The 14,136-nt window shown below is 43.6% G+C and overlaps 1 protein-coding gene across 8 annotated transcripts in view; it reads right to left on the bottom strand.

Annotated features, from left to right (window-relative positions):
* The window catches only part of REPS1 (RALBP1 associated Eps domain containing 1), an 82,514-nt gene extending 69,137 nt beyond the window's left edge, over positions 1 to 13,377 (bottom strand). For 3 of the 8 annotated variants that reach the window (XM_010589332.3, XM_023553753.2, XM_010589368.3), the window contains exon 1: positions 13,119 to 13,374. In XM_010589332.3, coding sequence (XP_010587634.2) covers positions 13,119 to 13,271 — 153 coding nt within the window. In that variant the 5' untranslated portion in view covers positions 13,272 to 13,374. Of the gene's footprint in view, positions 1 to 13,118 lie in introns of all 8 variants that reach the window. The other 5 variants (XM_003403982.4, XM_003403981.4, XM_010589160.3 and 2 more) reach the window with 3 other exon arrangements.
* Between the last annotated feature and the right edge of the window lie 759 nt (positions 13,378 to 14,136).

The raw sequence follows: 14,136 nt of genomic DNA on the forward strand, positions 1-14,136 counted from the left end.
CAGGTACACTGGAACTTTATAGATATTGTGCTTTACTACATTTTATAAAAGGACGTGTATGCTATAGTGGTAAGATATCTAGAATCTACCAGAATTTATTTCTTTAATTGCCAAGAAGTGCCTAGCTTTGTTTCTTTTTAAACTTCTTACATTCACCCTGCTTTACAAAGAGTAAGAGTAAGAGGAGGAAAAGGTACTGAAGGGGGGGGAGGGGGAACCGGCAATGTCTGTCAGCACAGCAGCAAACTCAGAGCAGAAGAATTCTGTGCTATTTGCTCCTGTTCTTGCCGCCTCCTTCTCTTCTCATGCCCAGAATGCTGATTGGGGTGGGGAGAGAGAATACCCACAGTGATAGGCAGTGGACTATTTAAGGCTGCAAGCCTCACCACCCCCACTCGTTACTTCCCTGGCTAAGCAGCCACTGCCTTAAATCGCTACCTCACTCACGTCTTCAATGCACAGGAATAGCAGGACTACACAACTGGCTTTCCCTAAGAAGCTGTCTATGTTTTTTAAACGTCTATGTGCTTTTGTTGCGCTAGACATCATGAGGTCATGAAAGACAAGAATCCCGAATTTTACTCACAATTTGCTTACAGTGTTGTTGGGAGGTAAATATACAGAAAAGCAGCTAAGCGATGATATAAATCAGCTAAGCAATGGCATAAATGGACAAAAATCAAGGCATGACCAAACATGTACAAAAGGATGGATAGGAAGGGCGAATCAAAGTCTCAGTGTGAGCGTGAGGTTGTTGAAATTATGACGCCCAAAGCCTACAAAAGCACATTTTGAAAAAGGGGGAGGAACAAGCATGGAAGTGGAGGAGGCTACCGCAGATGAAGAAAGTAACAGGATGAAAAAGAACTGATAAAGAACAAGGAAACTGTGTGAGAAACAGAATACAGATTTGCTGGGTTGGAACACAAAGTCCATTTAGGAGAATAATCAGAAAGAAGATTGTGAGATGTGGGGGTGAGTGGTAGCTTTCAAGGCTGGGTAAACATGACTATTCAGATTCAACATGCCGTCCCCATTACCAAGCATTTTATGACAATGCTATGGTTGACTGTCCCCTCCTTGAAAACTGTTTGGAGGCTGAACTAATTCCAGGTAAAAAGACATTATAGTTTCACCTTGCCTTCCCAACAGTCAAAAAAAAAGTTTCAGAAAAATTCTGAGGTCTTAAGTGAGAATACAAACCTAAATGCCTGAGTTGAAGCGTACGTTACCATGTACTCTGAAAGGACATTTCAAATATACTGAAGTTAAGTTTGCACTGCTCATTTTTAGTGAATGGCTTCATTCAGGAACCACGAAAGGTCTGCAGCAAGCTTGTAAAGCCACCCAACTGCTACTCTCAAGCTTTCCAATGTCACTGAACCTTGCTGTCCACGCGACTGAACGTGGCGTCCCAGTCAGCACATCCAAAACTCAGCACATTGTCTTCCCCACAAAATCAGCTCCTCCTCTTCACTTTTTTATTTCTGTTTCTGCAAGCCACGCAGACTCAAAACCTCAGAATCATCCTTACTTGAGTCATCTGGTGGTAAATTTCACTTCAGGAGAAGAAACCTTCAAATTATTACACAGTAAAAGGGAAAAACAAAAGACATTACTGATGAGATCAAAGGATTTAGGGCAGCATTGTTGAAGTTCACACAACAAAAGTAACAACAGGTATAAAGCTAGGTTTAAAAATCAATGGAGGATTTTTACTGCTTTTAAAAAGGCAAGATCCTACAAATTATCAGTTTTCCCAGTTTCTAGACAATAGTTTTTTTCCTTTAAGGATACTGGCACTTGTTTCCACATTCAACATTTCATATAAACACTGACAACAAGAAGCAGTAGTCACTCTTAGATCAGCACTCTTTGCAATTACTTTTTACTCAAACGAGCATATTAATATAATTGTGGGGACTGCGCCAAAGACCTACCTGCTTATGCAAACTCAGATTGAATACAGCATTTTAGAGACACAAAGACACCAAATCAGTCCCTCCTAGCAACTTCAGAAGCTTTTACCCAACAAAATGATTGATGACAGTAACAATGATCATTACAATGAAGAAAGCAACCCAAAGTAGTCCTATAGATTGAAACTACTATTCCACTAAAATTATTTGTCGGGCATGACTATTTCAAACTCAGATTACTTTTAAGGTTTTACATTTCTGTGGAAAAATAAATTACAATATCTGAGTTAAGTATAAACTCAGTATATCACCCAATTAGAGTCAATGGACAGAAACTGATCTCAATTCATGCTAAACCACATTATTTCTAGCCCTATCTGAATCAGATAATGTACTTTAAAATCTTGGATCTTCCTTTGTTATATTTATTCCTACGTATTATATTCTTTTTGATGTTACTGTAAAACGGAATTTTTTGTTACTACTAAACAGTTAGTCTTGCCTCAGTCTGTAAAGAAAACAGAAGCTGTGGGGTGGAACATTCTCATTCCCCACCCCACCAAATCTATATACCCCTATCTGGGTCTACACCCATGTTCTTCTGTCCTTCCTCCTGCTAAAATTGAGGAAGTGTTCCCTCTCCTTTCAAAGGCTTGTCCTTTCGTGCAGTCAGGGTCCTGACCAAGAATTATTGTTTTCTCAGTGACTTCTCATCTTCCTTTACTCTTATGAATTCAAACAACTAAAATCATAGCACGGTACTTTTTATACTCAAAAAACAAACACAGAACGACTTCCTTTATCCCCTCATATACGTCCAGCTTCTACCCCATACCTGCCTCCCTTCAAAAGGAAAGGTTTTTAAAAAGCAATCTATATACCCATCTCTAGCTCCTCGGCCACTATTTACCCCTCAAGTCATTCAAATCTGGCTTCCAGCTCCACTAGTCCACAAAACTGGCTCATCAAAGTCACTGGTGGATGACCTCTAGGATGCCAAATCCAAAGGCCATATTTCTACCTACATCTTTTAAACCTCTTAGTCCGACTCAATAATGGTTGACTGTTCCCTCCTTGAAATACCTGCATCATTTGGCACCCACAACATGATGCACGATACATTCCAAGTTTCCCTCCAACCACCCTGGCTGTCTTTCTTAGTCTCCTTCCCAGAGGGCTTTCAGTTTACCCCACTTAAAAACGTTCAGTGTTCCTCAGGCTTCGATATCCCGAAAATTTTTCTTACTTCTCCACAGTCTCCTCCTCACTGATTTTGCCTATTTACATGGCTTCAAATATCACTAGTACACTGACAACCTCCAAATCAACATCTCCAAGCCAAATATCTCTGAGCTCTTCAAGATCTGTTGATTCTCTCTGGAGGAGACCTACCTGATATCTTCACTTGACTATCCCGCAGGCTTCTAAAAACTTTGATGTACAAAATGGAACTCAAGAATTCATCAGCCCCACCAGAAAACAAAATAGCAGTAACAAACAAGCAAAAATAAACCACATTTTTCTCCCAGTCATCCAATAATGGCAACTCCCAGCAACAACCTTGTAGTAACTTTTCCATTAAAACTCCAACTCCTTAATCACTATGTACAAGGCCCTGCAGTATGTTGTCCCTGCCACTCTTCTTCTTGCCCACAATGCCTCAGCTTTTCATTTCCTCAAACACATTACGCTCTTTACTGCTTCAGGCCCTTCACATGCTGTTCCTTTGACTTGAAACATCTCATTCTGCCTCCTCCTGTCCATGCTTCCTCTGAAAGGCTTTCCTTTATCACCTACTTGGTTCCCATAGCTTCCCCCTCCATGATTTTCTTTGTTGTACACTGTTCTTTTGCTTTATAACATTAGCACAAGTTACAATTCATGAAGGCAGGGAGCATGTCTGATTTTTCACTACTACATATATACCCTGAGTACAGCAAGTAGTAGCCACTAGGAAGTATTTACTGAAAGTATTCGAAATTGATTTAAGAAAGGCATATTTTCAGAATATCATGAATGAAGGACTACACAAAATGAAACCTATATTAGGGAAAACATCAGAAGTGACAAGTCTTATGATCCATTTCAGCCCTGGTGGCACAGTGGTTAAGAGACTGGCTGCTAAGCAAAAGGATGGCAGCTCAAATCCACCAGCCACCCCTTAGAAACCATACGGGGCAGTTCTACTCTGTCCTATATGGCCGCTCTGAGTCAGAATCAACTCAACAGCAAGGGTTTTGGTTTTCTGGCGTCGCCCATTTCAAATCCTCACTGGCCAGATACCTTTAAAAACAAAGCACCATGGACCTCATAACCCTTTCATTAGCTTCCTATTGTGGATAGTCACAGCATCTCCGCAAGGAATGTAAAAGGAACCCATTCCAGTGTCATAGTGGTAGCACAACTAACCACGACAGTCCGCTCCTTTCTTAGGGGTATGGCTGGACAGAGTGGCCACCCCTACACAATGACACTTTCATTTGAGTCAGAAATCATGAAAATCCAGTCCAATCACTTCACATGAGAAGTGAGATCTAAAACCCAGACATTAAGTTATCTGTTTCAAGGTCTCAAAGCCAAGACTAGAACTTGTCTTCCACGTTTAGTGCTCCTTATGTTAACCTCCCATACCCTTCTACAGCACGGTCAAAATGCTTAGCATGAGTTGCCAAAATACTAATAATATAGCTCTGAGCTGCTTACTAAAAAAGAAAATACTAAAACTAGCACTATATGAGTCTACGGAAAAGATAAATTTTAGAGGTAAATATGACACTAGAGAAAGTCACTAACTGTGACTTCTTTTACAAACAATATGTTTTTCAACTGTGTATAGGAAAGTGCCTAATTAAGGCAAGATTATTTTTGTAGTTTATCACAATTATTTTAGTGACTCAGAATTTACAAATAAAAAAATCACTATACCAGAATAACAAACCTGACTTTTTTTATATTAAGTTTATAACTTTTAATGCATAAAGCCCTGCTTCCCTATTTTTAAACCCATCACTAATGAATAGATTTTTTAATTGATTTGAACAAGTTTGAAAAGAAAGGCAAAATGGTTTGTTTCATTGTTGTTACTTTTCCCCCATTAAATGTATATGTGTTATTCAAATATTCCACTATGGTACTGCTCAACACAAATGATAAAGGATTTTCAGCTTCATTAATAGGGTATATTGCTTATAATCTTCAATGAGAGAACAGTTAGTACCAGAACCTTTTATCAAACTATTGCACAAAGTTTTAAAACCTTTCCCAAAAGAAGAGGTTTTAAGTAAAAGCTAAGAAAACATGCTGATTAGTATGGTAAATAGCATACCTTTCCTAATGTTTTAAAAAAGTAAAATAACTTACTTCTGGAACAGGTGAGCTTAAGTCACAACACTGAATATTTTCTTGTTCAGCAGACAGTAAAATTCCTCATGATTAAATGCTATGAACCAGATATTTCTCCCCCTAGATCTGATCCAAAAGGGCCCTGGTGGTGCAACGGTTAAGCACTTGGCTGCTAACCAAAAAGCTGGTGGTTAGAAACCACCAGCAACTCCGAGGGAGAAAAGACCTGGTGATTTGCTCCCATGAAGACTACAGCCTAGGAAACCCTATGGGGCAGCTCTACTCTGTCATATAGGGTTGCTATGTGTTGTAATTGACTTGACAGCACATAAGAACAACAGATCTGCTCCGAAAAGTTCTTCAGTGTTGCAAATGATTAGGCACTCGACTACTAGCCAAAAGGTTGGTGGTTTGAACCTACCCAGAGGCACTTCAGAACACAGCCCTGACAATCTGCTTCCTAAAGGTCACAGTATTGAAAACCCTATAGAGCAGTCCTCTTCTGCACATATGGGCTCACCATGAGTCAGAATCAAGTCGATGGCAACTAAACAGTCCTGCTCCTCCCTGGTATGGAACACAATTTTACCAAGTGTTAACTCTGTCTATTGACTCATGTCTTCAAAAACAAACCCTTAAACTCAGAACAGGTTTTGTTCTGTTATTCCAAAGCAAGTGTAATGAACATACCTTCAGATGTTTGGCAGTTGCAGCAATGTAAAAAATTGTGTCTGTGTGTACCCAGGGTACTGAAAGAATGTTCCTATTTCTCTTAAGTAGCTGTGTTTCAAGACAACTTTATGCATCAAGTTATTTACTATGCAAAGGAGGAAATCCATACACAACTCAAAACCAAAAAAATCAAACCCGTTGCCACGGAGTTGATTCCAACTCATAGCGACCCTATAGGATGGAGTAGAACTGTCCACAGGGTTTCCAAGGAGCACCTGGTGGATTCAAACTGCCAACCTTTTGGTTAGCAGCCATAGCTCTTAACCACTATGCTACCAGGGTTTCCATATACAACTCAGTATCAAATATTTGAAATTTCTACTCTTCACAGCTATAGACAAATCAAAACCAGGCTGAATTTTACTCCTCGTGTTGCTCCTCAACCACATAAACAGTGAAGGTAACCAAGCGCTGGGACGCGGCGAGGCACAGTGGTAAGGGAGGGGTGCTACTCATTCACAAGGCATTTACCCTCTCCGCCTGTCAGGTTCCAAGTTAGTAAACAAAAATATCAACCTTGCAGGGTTGCTGTGAGGATCAAACAAGCTCCTGCGTGAAAATGCTTTGTCTCATAACAAGAACATAATAGACACTAAATAAATGCCAGCTCCTTCCTCCTTCAGTTCTGGGCCCTCTGTTCTTTGTTCTCTACACTCACTGCCCCAGATGACTCAGCCTTCTCATGACTTTTATTAACAAGTGCTGAAAACTACTGTATCAGTCAAGGGCCTGATGTGTATGCGTGCGCCCACTGTGTGAGACACTGTGAAAGAACGTGAATATGGGGCAACACACTGTCCCCTGCTCCTAAGACTTGGGTGAGGAAGACAGAGGAAGACACCCTGAACAAGTGAATTTCACCATAAGAACTCATCCAGGGAGGACACATCAGAGGGAGCTGATCTATCCACTTCCAACTATTACCTGGAGATTTGTACTGCCATCTAAAAATGCTGGAAATTCAACTCATAATTATCTCTTTAGGAAAAAATATCCGGCCCTCTTCCTGCCCCTTTTCTAATTGCAAGTGGTATCTAGCAGAATTATCCTTGTCCTGCTCTTCTCTCACCCAAATATTGTCAGGTAACCTAGGTGGATCAACTCCACCTTCCTAATTTCTCCTGTATCTCTGGCTCCTTTTCTGTCCCACTGTCAGCACTAGAGTCCAGGTCAGAACTTCTCAGTCTCATACCACCGACATTTGCAGCTGGGCAATTCTCTGTTGTGAGGGATGTGCTGTGTACTGGAGGATATTTACTAGCATCTCTGGCTTCTCCTTACTAGCCCCCAGTTACGACAATCAAAAATGTATTCAGACATTGCCAAATGACCCCTGTGGTTTGGGAGCAGGGCAACCCCCCCCATCTTCGCCACCCCCACTTTTGAGTACCACTGGCCCAGTTCCTTACCACTGTGCATCTGAAAGAGAGAATCAGTCCCTGTGTTAGTCTCTAGCTTCCTCCCTCTAACTCCTGGTGCACTGACAAAGGCCTCCGAAACTACCGCTTTTAGGAGTCATTTCTCTTAAATCTACAATTCCCTCTTACTTTCACAATTAGTTCAAAGCTCTCCACCTGGCCTTGATAATCTGGCCTCAATCTATTGATTCAACTAAACATTATCCCACAAAGCACCTCACACAGTGGCTACTCAATAGTCCTTTAATAACACACACCTGCTCATTCAGTCCCTCTGCTATTCTACTGTTGTCACCCTGGTTTAGAAGCTGTTTACCTAGCATCCCTCCAGACCACTGCAAGAGCCTCCTTCTCCAGCCCCTAATCTCTCACCCACTCAAAAACTAAAAAAGTCAAATTCTCACTGGGTCTCCACTGCTCATTAAAAAATGAACTCTCCAGCCTGTGCTGCAGAGTCTGTGGTAATACGGTCTCTTTTAAACTCTCCTTTCCATTATTCCCAATACATTATCTACTTTATCTTCAACCAAACCTAACTATCTGCTAGTCCTTTATGTAAAGGCTCCTACACATTCCACTTCTGATCATGTTTTCCTCCACCTGGAAGTCCTTTTCATCCCCTGTCCACCCCACTTTAAATTCCAGAATTAACTGTCAAGAAGCCTTTCCTGACCCTACCTCCTCTGGGTTCATGTTACACTATGTACCTGTCCTCTGGCATTCACATTCTGTCCCACGTTACATTTGTGTTGTCCTTTAGTTTACAAGGTCCTTAAGAACTTCTTATTCCTCTTTTAAAGCTCTCTAATGCCCAGTGCCAAGTAGACAACTCAATATTATATTTTGTTTGACCCCAAATATTTCCCACTTAGAAAGCAAAAGAGAACTGTGTTTTCAGACAATCCCAAACTCCGATAGGGGAATTAAGCCTATATTCCCCTTCTGTCCCGCATTTCTATGACTTAGGCCAATTTCAAAGTAAATTGCCTTTAAGACATCTAGCTTGCTATTTAGTATATATTACAACTGTCAGAGATCTGCTTCAGGGAGTTCCAACAGCTTCCAACTTGTAACTGAATTCTGAGTATCTATCTATGCTATTTAAGCTCTATATAAAAAGGCAATTGAAATTTATTTTGAATGGTAATAAAATAATGCAAAACATGAAAAATAATCTGGACTGGATTAAACACATTTCAAGAAAAGGTTAATTAATGCTAATTTGTCTATCCTAAACAATACATTTAAAGTCCTAGAGTCTTTGTGCATCATTAAAAAGAAGAAAGCTTATTTCAGCTCCTCTCCCATCCCAGAGACATAAACCAAAATAGAGCACAGGTTTCTCTTTACTTTTAGTTCCTAAATGACCTTTAGGTATTTTTTGTTATTTCTAGAAAAGAGTGCTATCATTAATAAGCACATCTGACCAGACCTCTTTCTGTAAGCCTAACTCCAAAGCCATACAAGGAGAAGAGTCCAGTGCTCCACACTACCACCACTTCTTAGCCAGGGTCAGCAAATTACAGGACCGGTTTTGTTTCTGAGCTAAGAATGGCTTTCATCATTTTTAATGGGCTGTAAAGCCAAATACAACACAAGAAAGAAGAATACGCAACAGAGCCTGTAAATAGCCAGCAAAGTCTAAAATATTTACCATTTGGCCCTTTTCAACAAAGTTTTCTGACCCTTGGGCCCAGCATGAATTTGAGACCCCTTATTTTTTTTTTTTATCCTTGACTCATTGATACACATGACACCAATTTTTTCCCCAAGATTTTAAAAAAGCAATATAAAACATACAAGATTATGCAAAAAGATAAAACCCATTCAACTTAATCATGGTTACTGCACAGGTAACTTCTAAAACAGAGGCCTGCGTGTGGACATTCTTACATTTTTATTCACAGAATTTTCATTAGAAGGAACTTGACTCATTCTATGGATGAGCACACTTCCTACAGAGTTGTTATGGATAGAATTATGTCCTTCAAAAATACATGTTGTAAATCTTAATCTCTATGCCTGTGGTTATAATCCCATTTGAGAATGGGTTGTCTTTGTTATGTTAACAAGGCAGGATTAATGTGGGTATATCCTGAGTCAATCTCATTTGATACATAAAGAGATTAAACAAGCAAGCAAAAGCAGAGATGGGGAAAAGAGGTGCTAAGCTACATGATGATCTCCCAGGAGTAGAAGCTCAGAAGAAACAAGGACGTTCCTCCACGGCTGACACAGACAGAAAGTCTTCTCCTAGAGCTGGCACCCTGAATTTGGACTTCTAGTCTCCTAAACTGTAAGAAAATAAATTTGTTTGTTAAAGCCACCCATTTACGGTATTCCTATTATAGCAGCACCAGATAATAAAAACAGAATTTGGTACCGGGAGTGGGGTGCTACTCTAACAGATACCTAAAACGTGAAAGTGGTTTTGGAATTGGGTAATGGGCAGAGGCTGGCAGAGTTTTCGGGTGCCTTTTTTTTTTTTTTAATATCAAAAGCCTAGATTGCCTTGAAGAGACTGTTGGTAGAATTATGGACGTCAAAGGCAATTCTGGTGACGGCTCAGAAGGAAATCAGGAGAGGTACAGAGGAAGTCTCTATCATCTTAGAGAACACATATGACACCAGCAACAGAATGCTGCAAGAAATATGGACGTTAACTGTGCTTCTGGTGAGGCCTTAAAAGAAAATGATGAACATGTGACTGGACAAAGGAGGAGGGGCGATGCTTTTTATGGATTGGCAAAGAACTTGTCTGAATTATGTTCGAAGGTCTGGTGGAAGGTAGAACATGTAACTGATGAACTTGGATATCTGGCTAAGGAGATTTCTAAGCTAGGTCTAAAGGGGCCGTGTGATTTCTCTTTGCCACTTATAGTAAAATGTGAGAGGAAAGAGAGAGACTTAAAAATGAACGGTGCAAAATGAAAACAGAACTTAAAGATTTGGAAAATTCTTTTGTACAAACTAAAGACACACATCCTAGAATCTTCACCAGGAACATGGCTTTGCAATCTTTTGTTAAACAAATTAAGCCTGTGGCTGATACCAAACCAAACTCAGTGGCGTCGAGTCGATTCCAACTCATAGTGACCCTACAGGACAGGGTAGAACTGCCCCATAGAGTTTCCAAGGAGCACCTGGTGGATTCGAACTGCCGACCCTTTGGTTAACTTAACCACTACACCACCAGGGCTTCCCCTGTGACTGATGGATCTAACCAATTACCACAGCAGAAAACCCATCAGCTTAGACTGAAGGGAACAGAGAAAGAACAAAAGGAAAGAACGCTGTCTGTCTCTTGGAATTCCATAGGCAGAAAACTGGCCAAAAGAGCTACATCTGTTGTCCTCCAAGAAAAGGACCATCCCCAAAGCAACCTGGAGATCAGCAGAACTATTGGAAGGGGGAAGCAGGGCTTTCTCAGTTTCAAAGATTGGGGCCACGGTCTTCTGGATCTCAAAGGGTGGGGCCACAGCCTCCTAAGTATCAAAGGGTCAGATCTTCATCGACTTGGTTATGGAGTCTGGGACTGCTTTTTTTTTTAGGGGGATGGGGCTGCTACCCAAAGCTGAGGGAGTGGGGCTGCCATGCCCAAGGGGCAGAAGAATGGGGCTGAGGTTGCCACTCAGATGGACTAGGAGAATGGTGCCACCTAAACCAAAAGAGCAGAGCTGTCATCCCAGAGGGCCTGGAAAGTAGAGCTGAAGCCCAGGGCCGAGGGGCCTCCACCCAGAATCCAGAGGGTATGGCCAACACCAGTATTCTGGAGGGAGGGCAGGGCCATTGTCCAGATGGTCTCAGAGAACAGAGGAGTATTTTCAAGCCTTCAGAGCTAATATAAATTGTTCTGCTAGATTTTGCACTTGCTTGGTGCCCATTATTCCTTCTTTCCCAATTTCTCCCATTTGTAACGGAAATGACTACCATGTGGCTGTACCACCACTGTACTTTGGAAGCAGATAACCTGTATTCTAGATTTCACAAGTTTACAGATGAAGAGGAATTTTGCCCCAGGATAGAATATGCCTAAAGCCTCACTCATGTTTTAGATGCTTCAGAAGATAAGACTTTAGACTTAGAGCTGATTAAAGACTTTGCATTTTATATGTGGCAAGGACATGAATTTTGGGGGGCTGAGGGTGGAATGTTACAGATTGAATTACGGCCCCCCAAAATACGCATTATAAATCCTAACCTCTATGCCTGTGGTTACAATCCTGTTTAGGAATGCGTTGTCTTTGTTATGTTAATAAGGCAGGACTGGTGTAGTAAGTATCTCAGTCAACCTGTTTAGAGATAAAAAGGAGATTAAACAAGTGAACAGCAGCAGAGACGGGGAAAGAGAGATGCTAAGCTACGTGAACACTGCTCATGAGCAGAAGCTCCTCAAGAGGCAACAGAGAGGGAAAGCCTTCCCCTAGAGCTGGCACCCTGAATTGGGACTTCTAGCCTCTAAACTGTGTGAAAATAAATTTCAGTTTGTTAAAGCTGCTCAATTATGGTATTTCTGTTACTGCAGCACTAGATAACTAACACAAGAGTGAAAGTGCCTGGCCTAAAGTCACACTGCTAGTTAAGGGCAGAGTAGGGTCAAGAACTGAGGTCTCAAAACTCTCTGCAGAACATTACATCATACCTATGCATTTGGCTTTAAGTTTTGGAGATTTGGCTTGGATCAATATAAAGATGAAGGCTTAAAAACTTTCTGATATGCTCTTACTAGCAGCTATGAATCATTAAACGTACAGAAAATAAGAACTTACAGGAGGCCTTCTATTCTAAAAAACAGATATGATAAAGGCGTTAAACTTACTCTGCTTGCCCCTCAGGGCTATAATATGTATGTTTGACTTCAGCTACTCAAAACCTAATTCTCCACCCAAATCCACAAGTTCCACCAAATGTTACCAAATGCCAATAGAGAAACACTATCTAGTTTACATCAGTCACATGTTCTATAGATAAGTACAAGTTTTTTTCATGTCTACTTGCAAACTACGAGCTGAAATTTTTTAATTGCCCTAAGATTTAGTGTGTGGCTGCAACAATGGGCTCAAACATAGTAACGTCTGTGAGGATAGTGCAGGACTGGGCTGTGTTTCTCTCTTGCACATAGGGTCGCTGTAAGTCGGAAGCAACTCGAGGACATGTAACAAGATTTAGCTTACCTTTAAAAACTGTTTATTTGATCCTTAAACCCTTTATAACATCTGCTCAGTTAATTTAAAGAAAAACAAATTTTACCTACACTGATAGCTGTACTACTCTGCACGATACCAAGATCGAGGATTCAAAGATATGGTAACAACCCAAGGTCCTTCATCTGAAGTCACTCTTTCAGTGGTGAAAAATACAGATTCCGAGGGACAGCCAAGCGATAAAAGACTGAGGCTCTCCAAAGATAATATTCAGAATCTCCACCCCCGCCTTATCTTTGCATCTGAGTTTCGTCCTCTGGAAGCAACACCCCTTACCCCCCAACCACCACCACCTCCGAGCGAGTCCTGGCCGCCCGAGCACCTGCAGCCGCCTGCCCGCAGGATGGGAGCCCGGGGGAACTTGCCACTGCCGGCCCTTCTGGACACGGCGCCCACTCCCACTTCCCGAGGCTGGCGGCCAAAGGCTCGATCCCGCCGGGAAACTGCCCTTCGGCGGCCGGCCCACCTCGGGACGCGGCGGGAAGCAAGGACCGCGGCGTTACCTGAAGGACCACGTCGTTGGGCAGCTGCGCGGCCCGGAACAGCTCCAGCACCCGCCCGTTGGCGGCCACCTTCTTGGTGCTCTCGATGTCGCAGTAGGAGAAGAGATCCGAGTAGTATTTCTGCTCCGCATCGCTCAGCGTTAAGCCTTCCATCTTCGCCTCCGGCTCACGGCCGCCCCGCCCCGCCCCGCATGCAACACTCGGGCCCCGACCTCAAGACCCCGGGGTGGCTGGGGCTGCGCGCGGCCTCGCAGCCCGGCCTCCTCCTCAGCCCCCGGAGCTGCTGTGCGCCCCAGCCCTGGCCTCGCGCGCGTCGGTGCGCCGGAGCAGCAGGGCCCGGAGGTCGCGAGGAGGGGGCCTGACTGGGCTCGGCACGCCGCCGCCTGCGAGGGCCCGCTCAGCACGGGCTCGGCGCGGCGCGCGGCTCCGGCTCTGCGGCTGCGGGTTGGGCGCGAGGAAGGAGGCGGTGGCCGCGGCGACGCGGGGCACAGGCCGACTCTGCCACCGCCCCCGCCCCGGGTTCGAGTCTCCCCGGCTCCCTGCCGCTGCCCCCCGGACTTCCCGCTTCGGCTTCCCCTTCCGTCCACGCCCCTGGAGCGGCAGCACTTCCCGGAAAGTTGTGGGGTTTCGAGTCTAAAGTTTCGGGGGCTCTGGGCTGAGGGCAGCCGCCGCTCCGCCTTCCTCCTCCGCCATTTACTGCGCCCCGGCCCGGCCCCCTACGCGCCCGCACCGACACTGACAGCGGCGGCCGCGCTCCAGACCCGGATGTGAGGCCGGTAGGAGAGAGCGCGAGAGGGAGAAAGAAACACCCACCGGGTTGGCTCGGCCACTCCCGGGAGAGGGAACCCGCAGCGCCCTCTGGTGGCCGGAGCCCCGCGACGGGATGGCCAGTCGCCCTCAGCGCTGGCTAGATGAGCTGGGACCCCCACGATGCCAGGAGGGGGAGGAACAGCGTGCAGCTCATTGAGAGCAAGAGAACTTAGATACGGATTGTAGTTTGGATTGTTTCGAAGCTTCT

The sequence above is a fragment of the Loxodonta africana genome, chromosome 1 (assembly GCF_030014295.1).
Source record: "Loxodonta africana isolate mLoxAfr1 chromosome 1, mLoxAfr1.hap2, whole genome shotgun sequence".
Taxonomy (NCBI): Eukaryota; Metazoa; Chordata; class Mammalia; order Proboscidea; family Elephantidae; genus Loxodonta; species Loxodonta africana.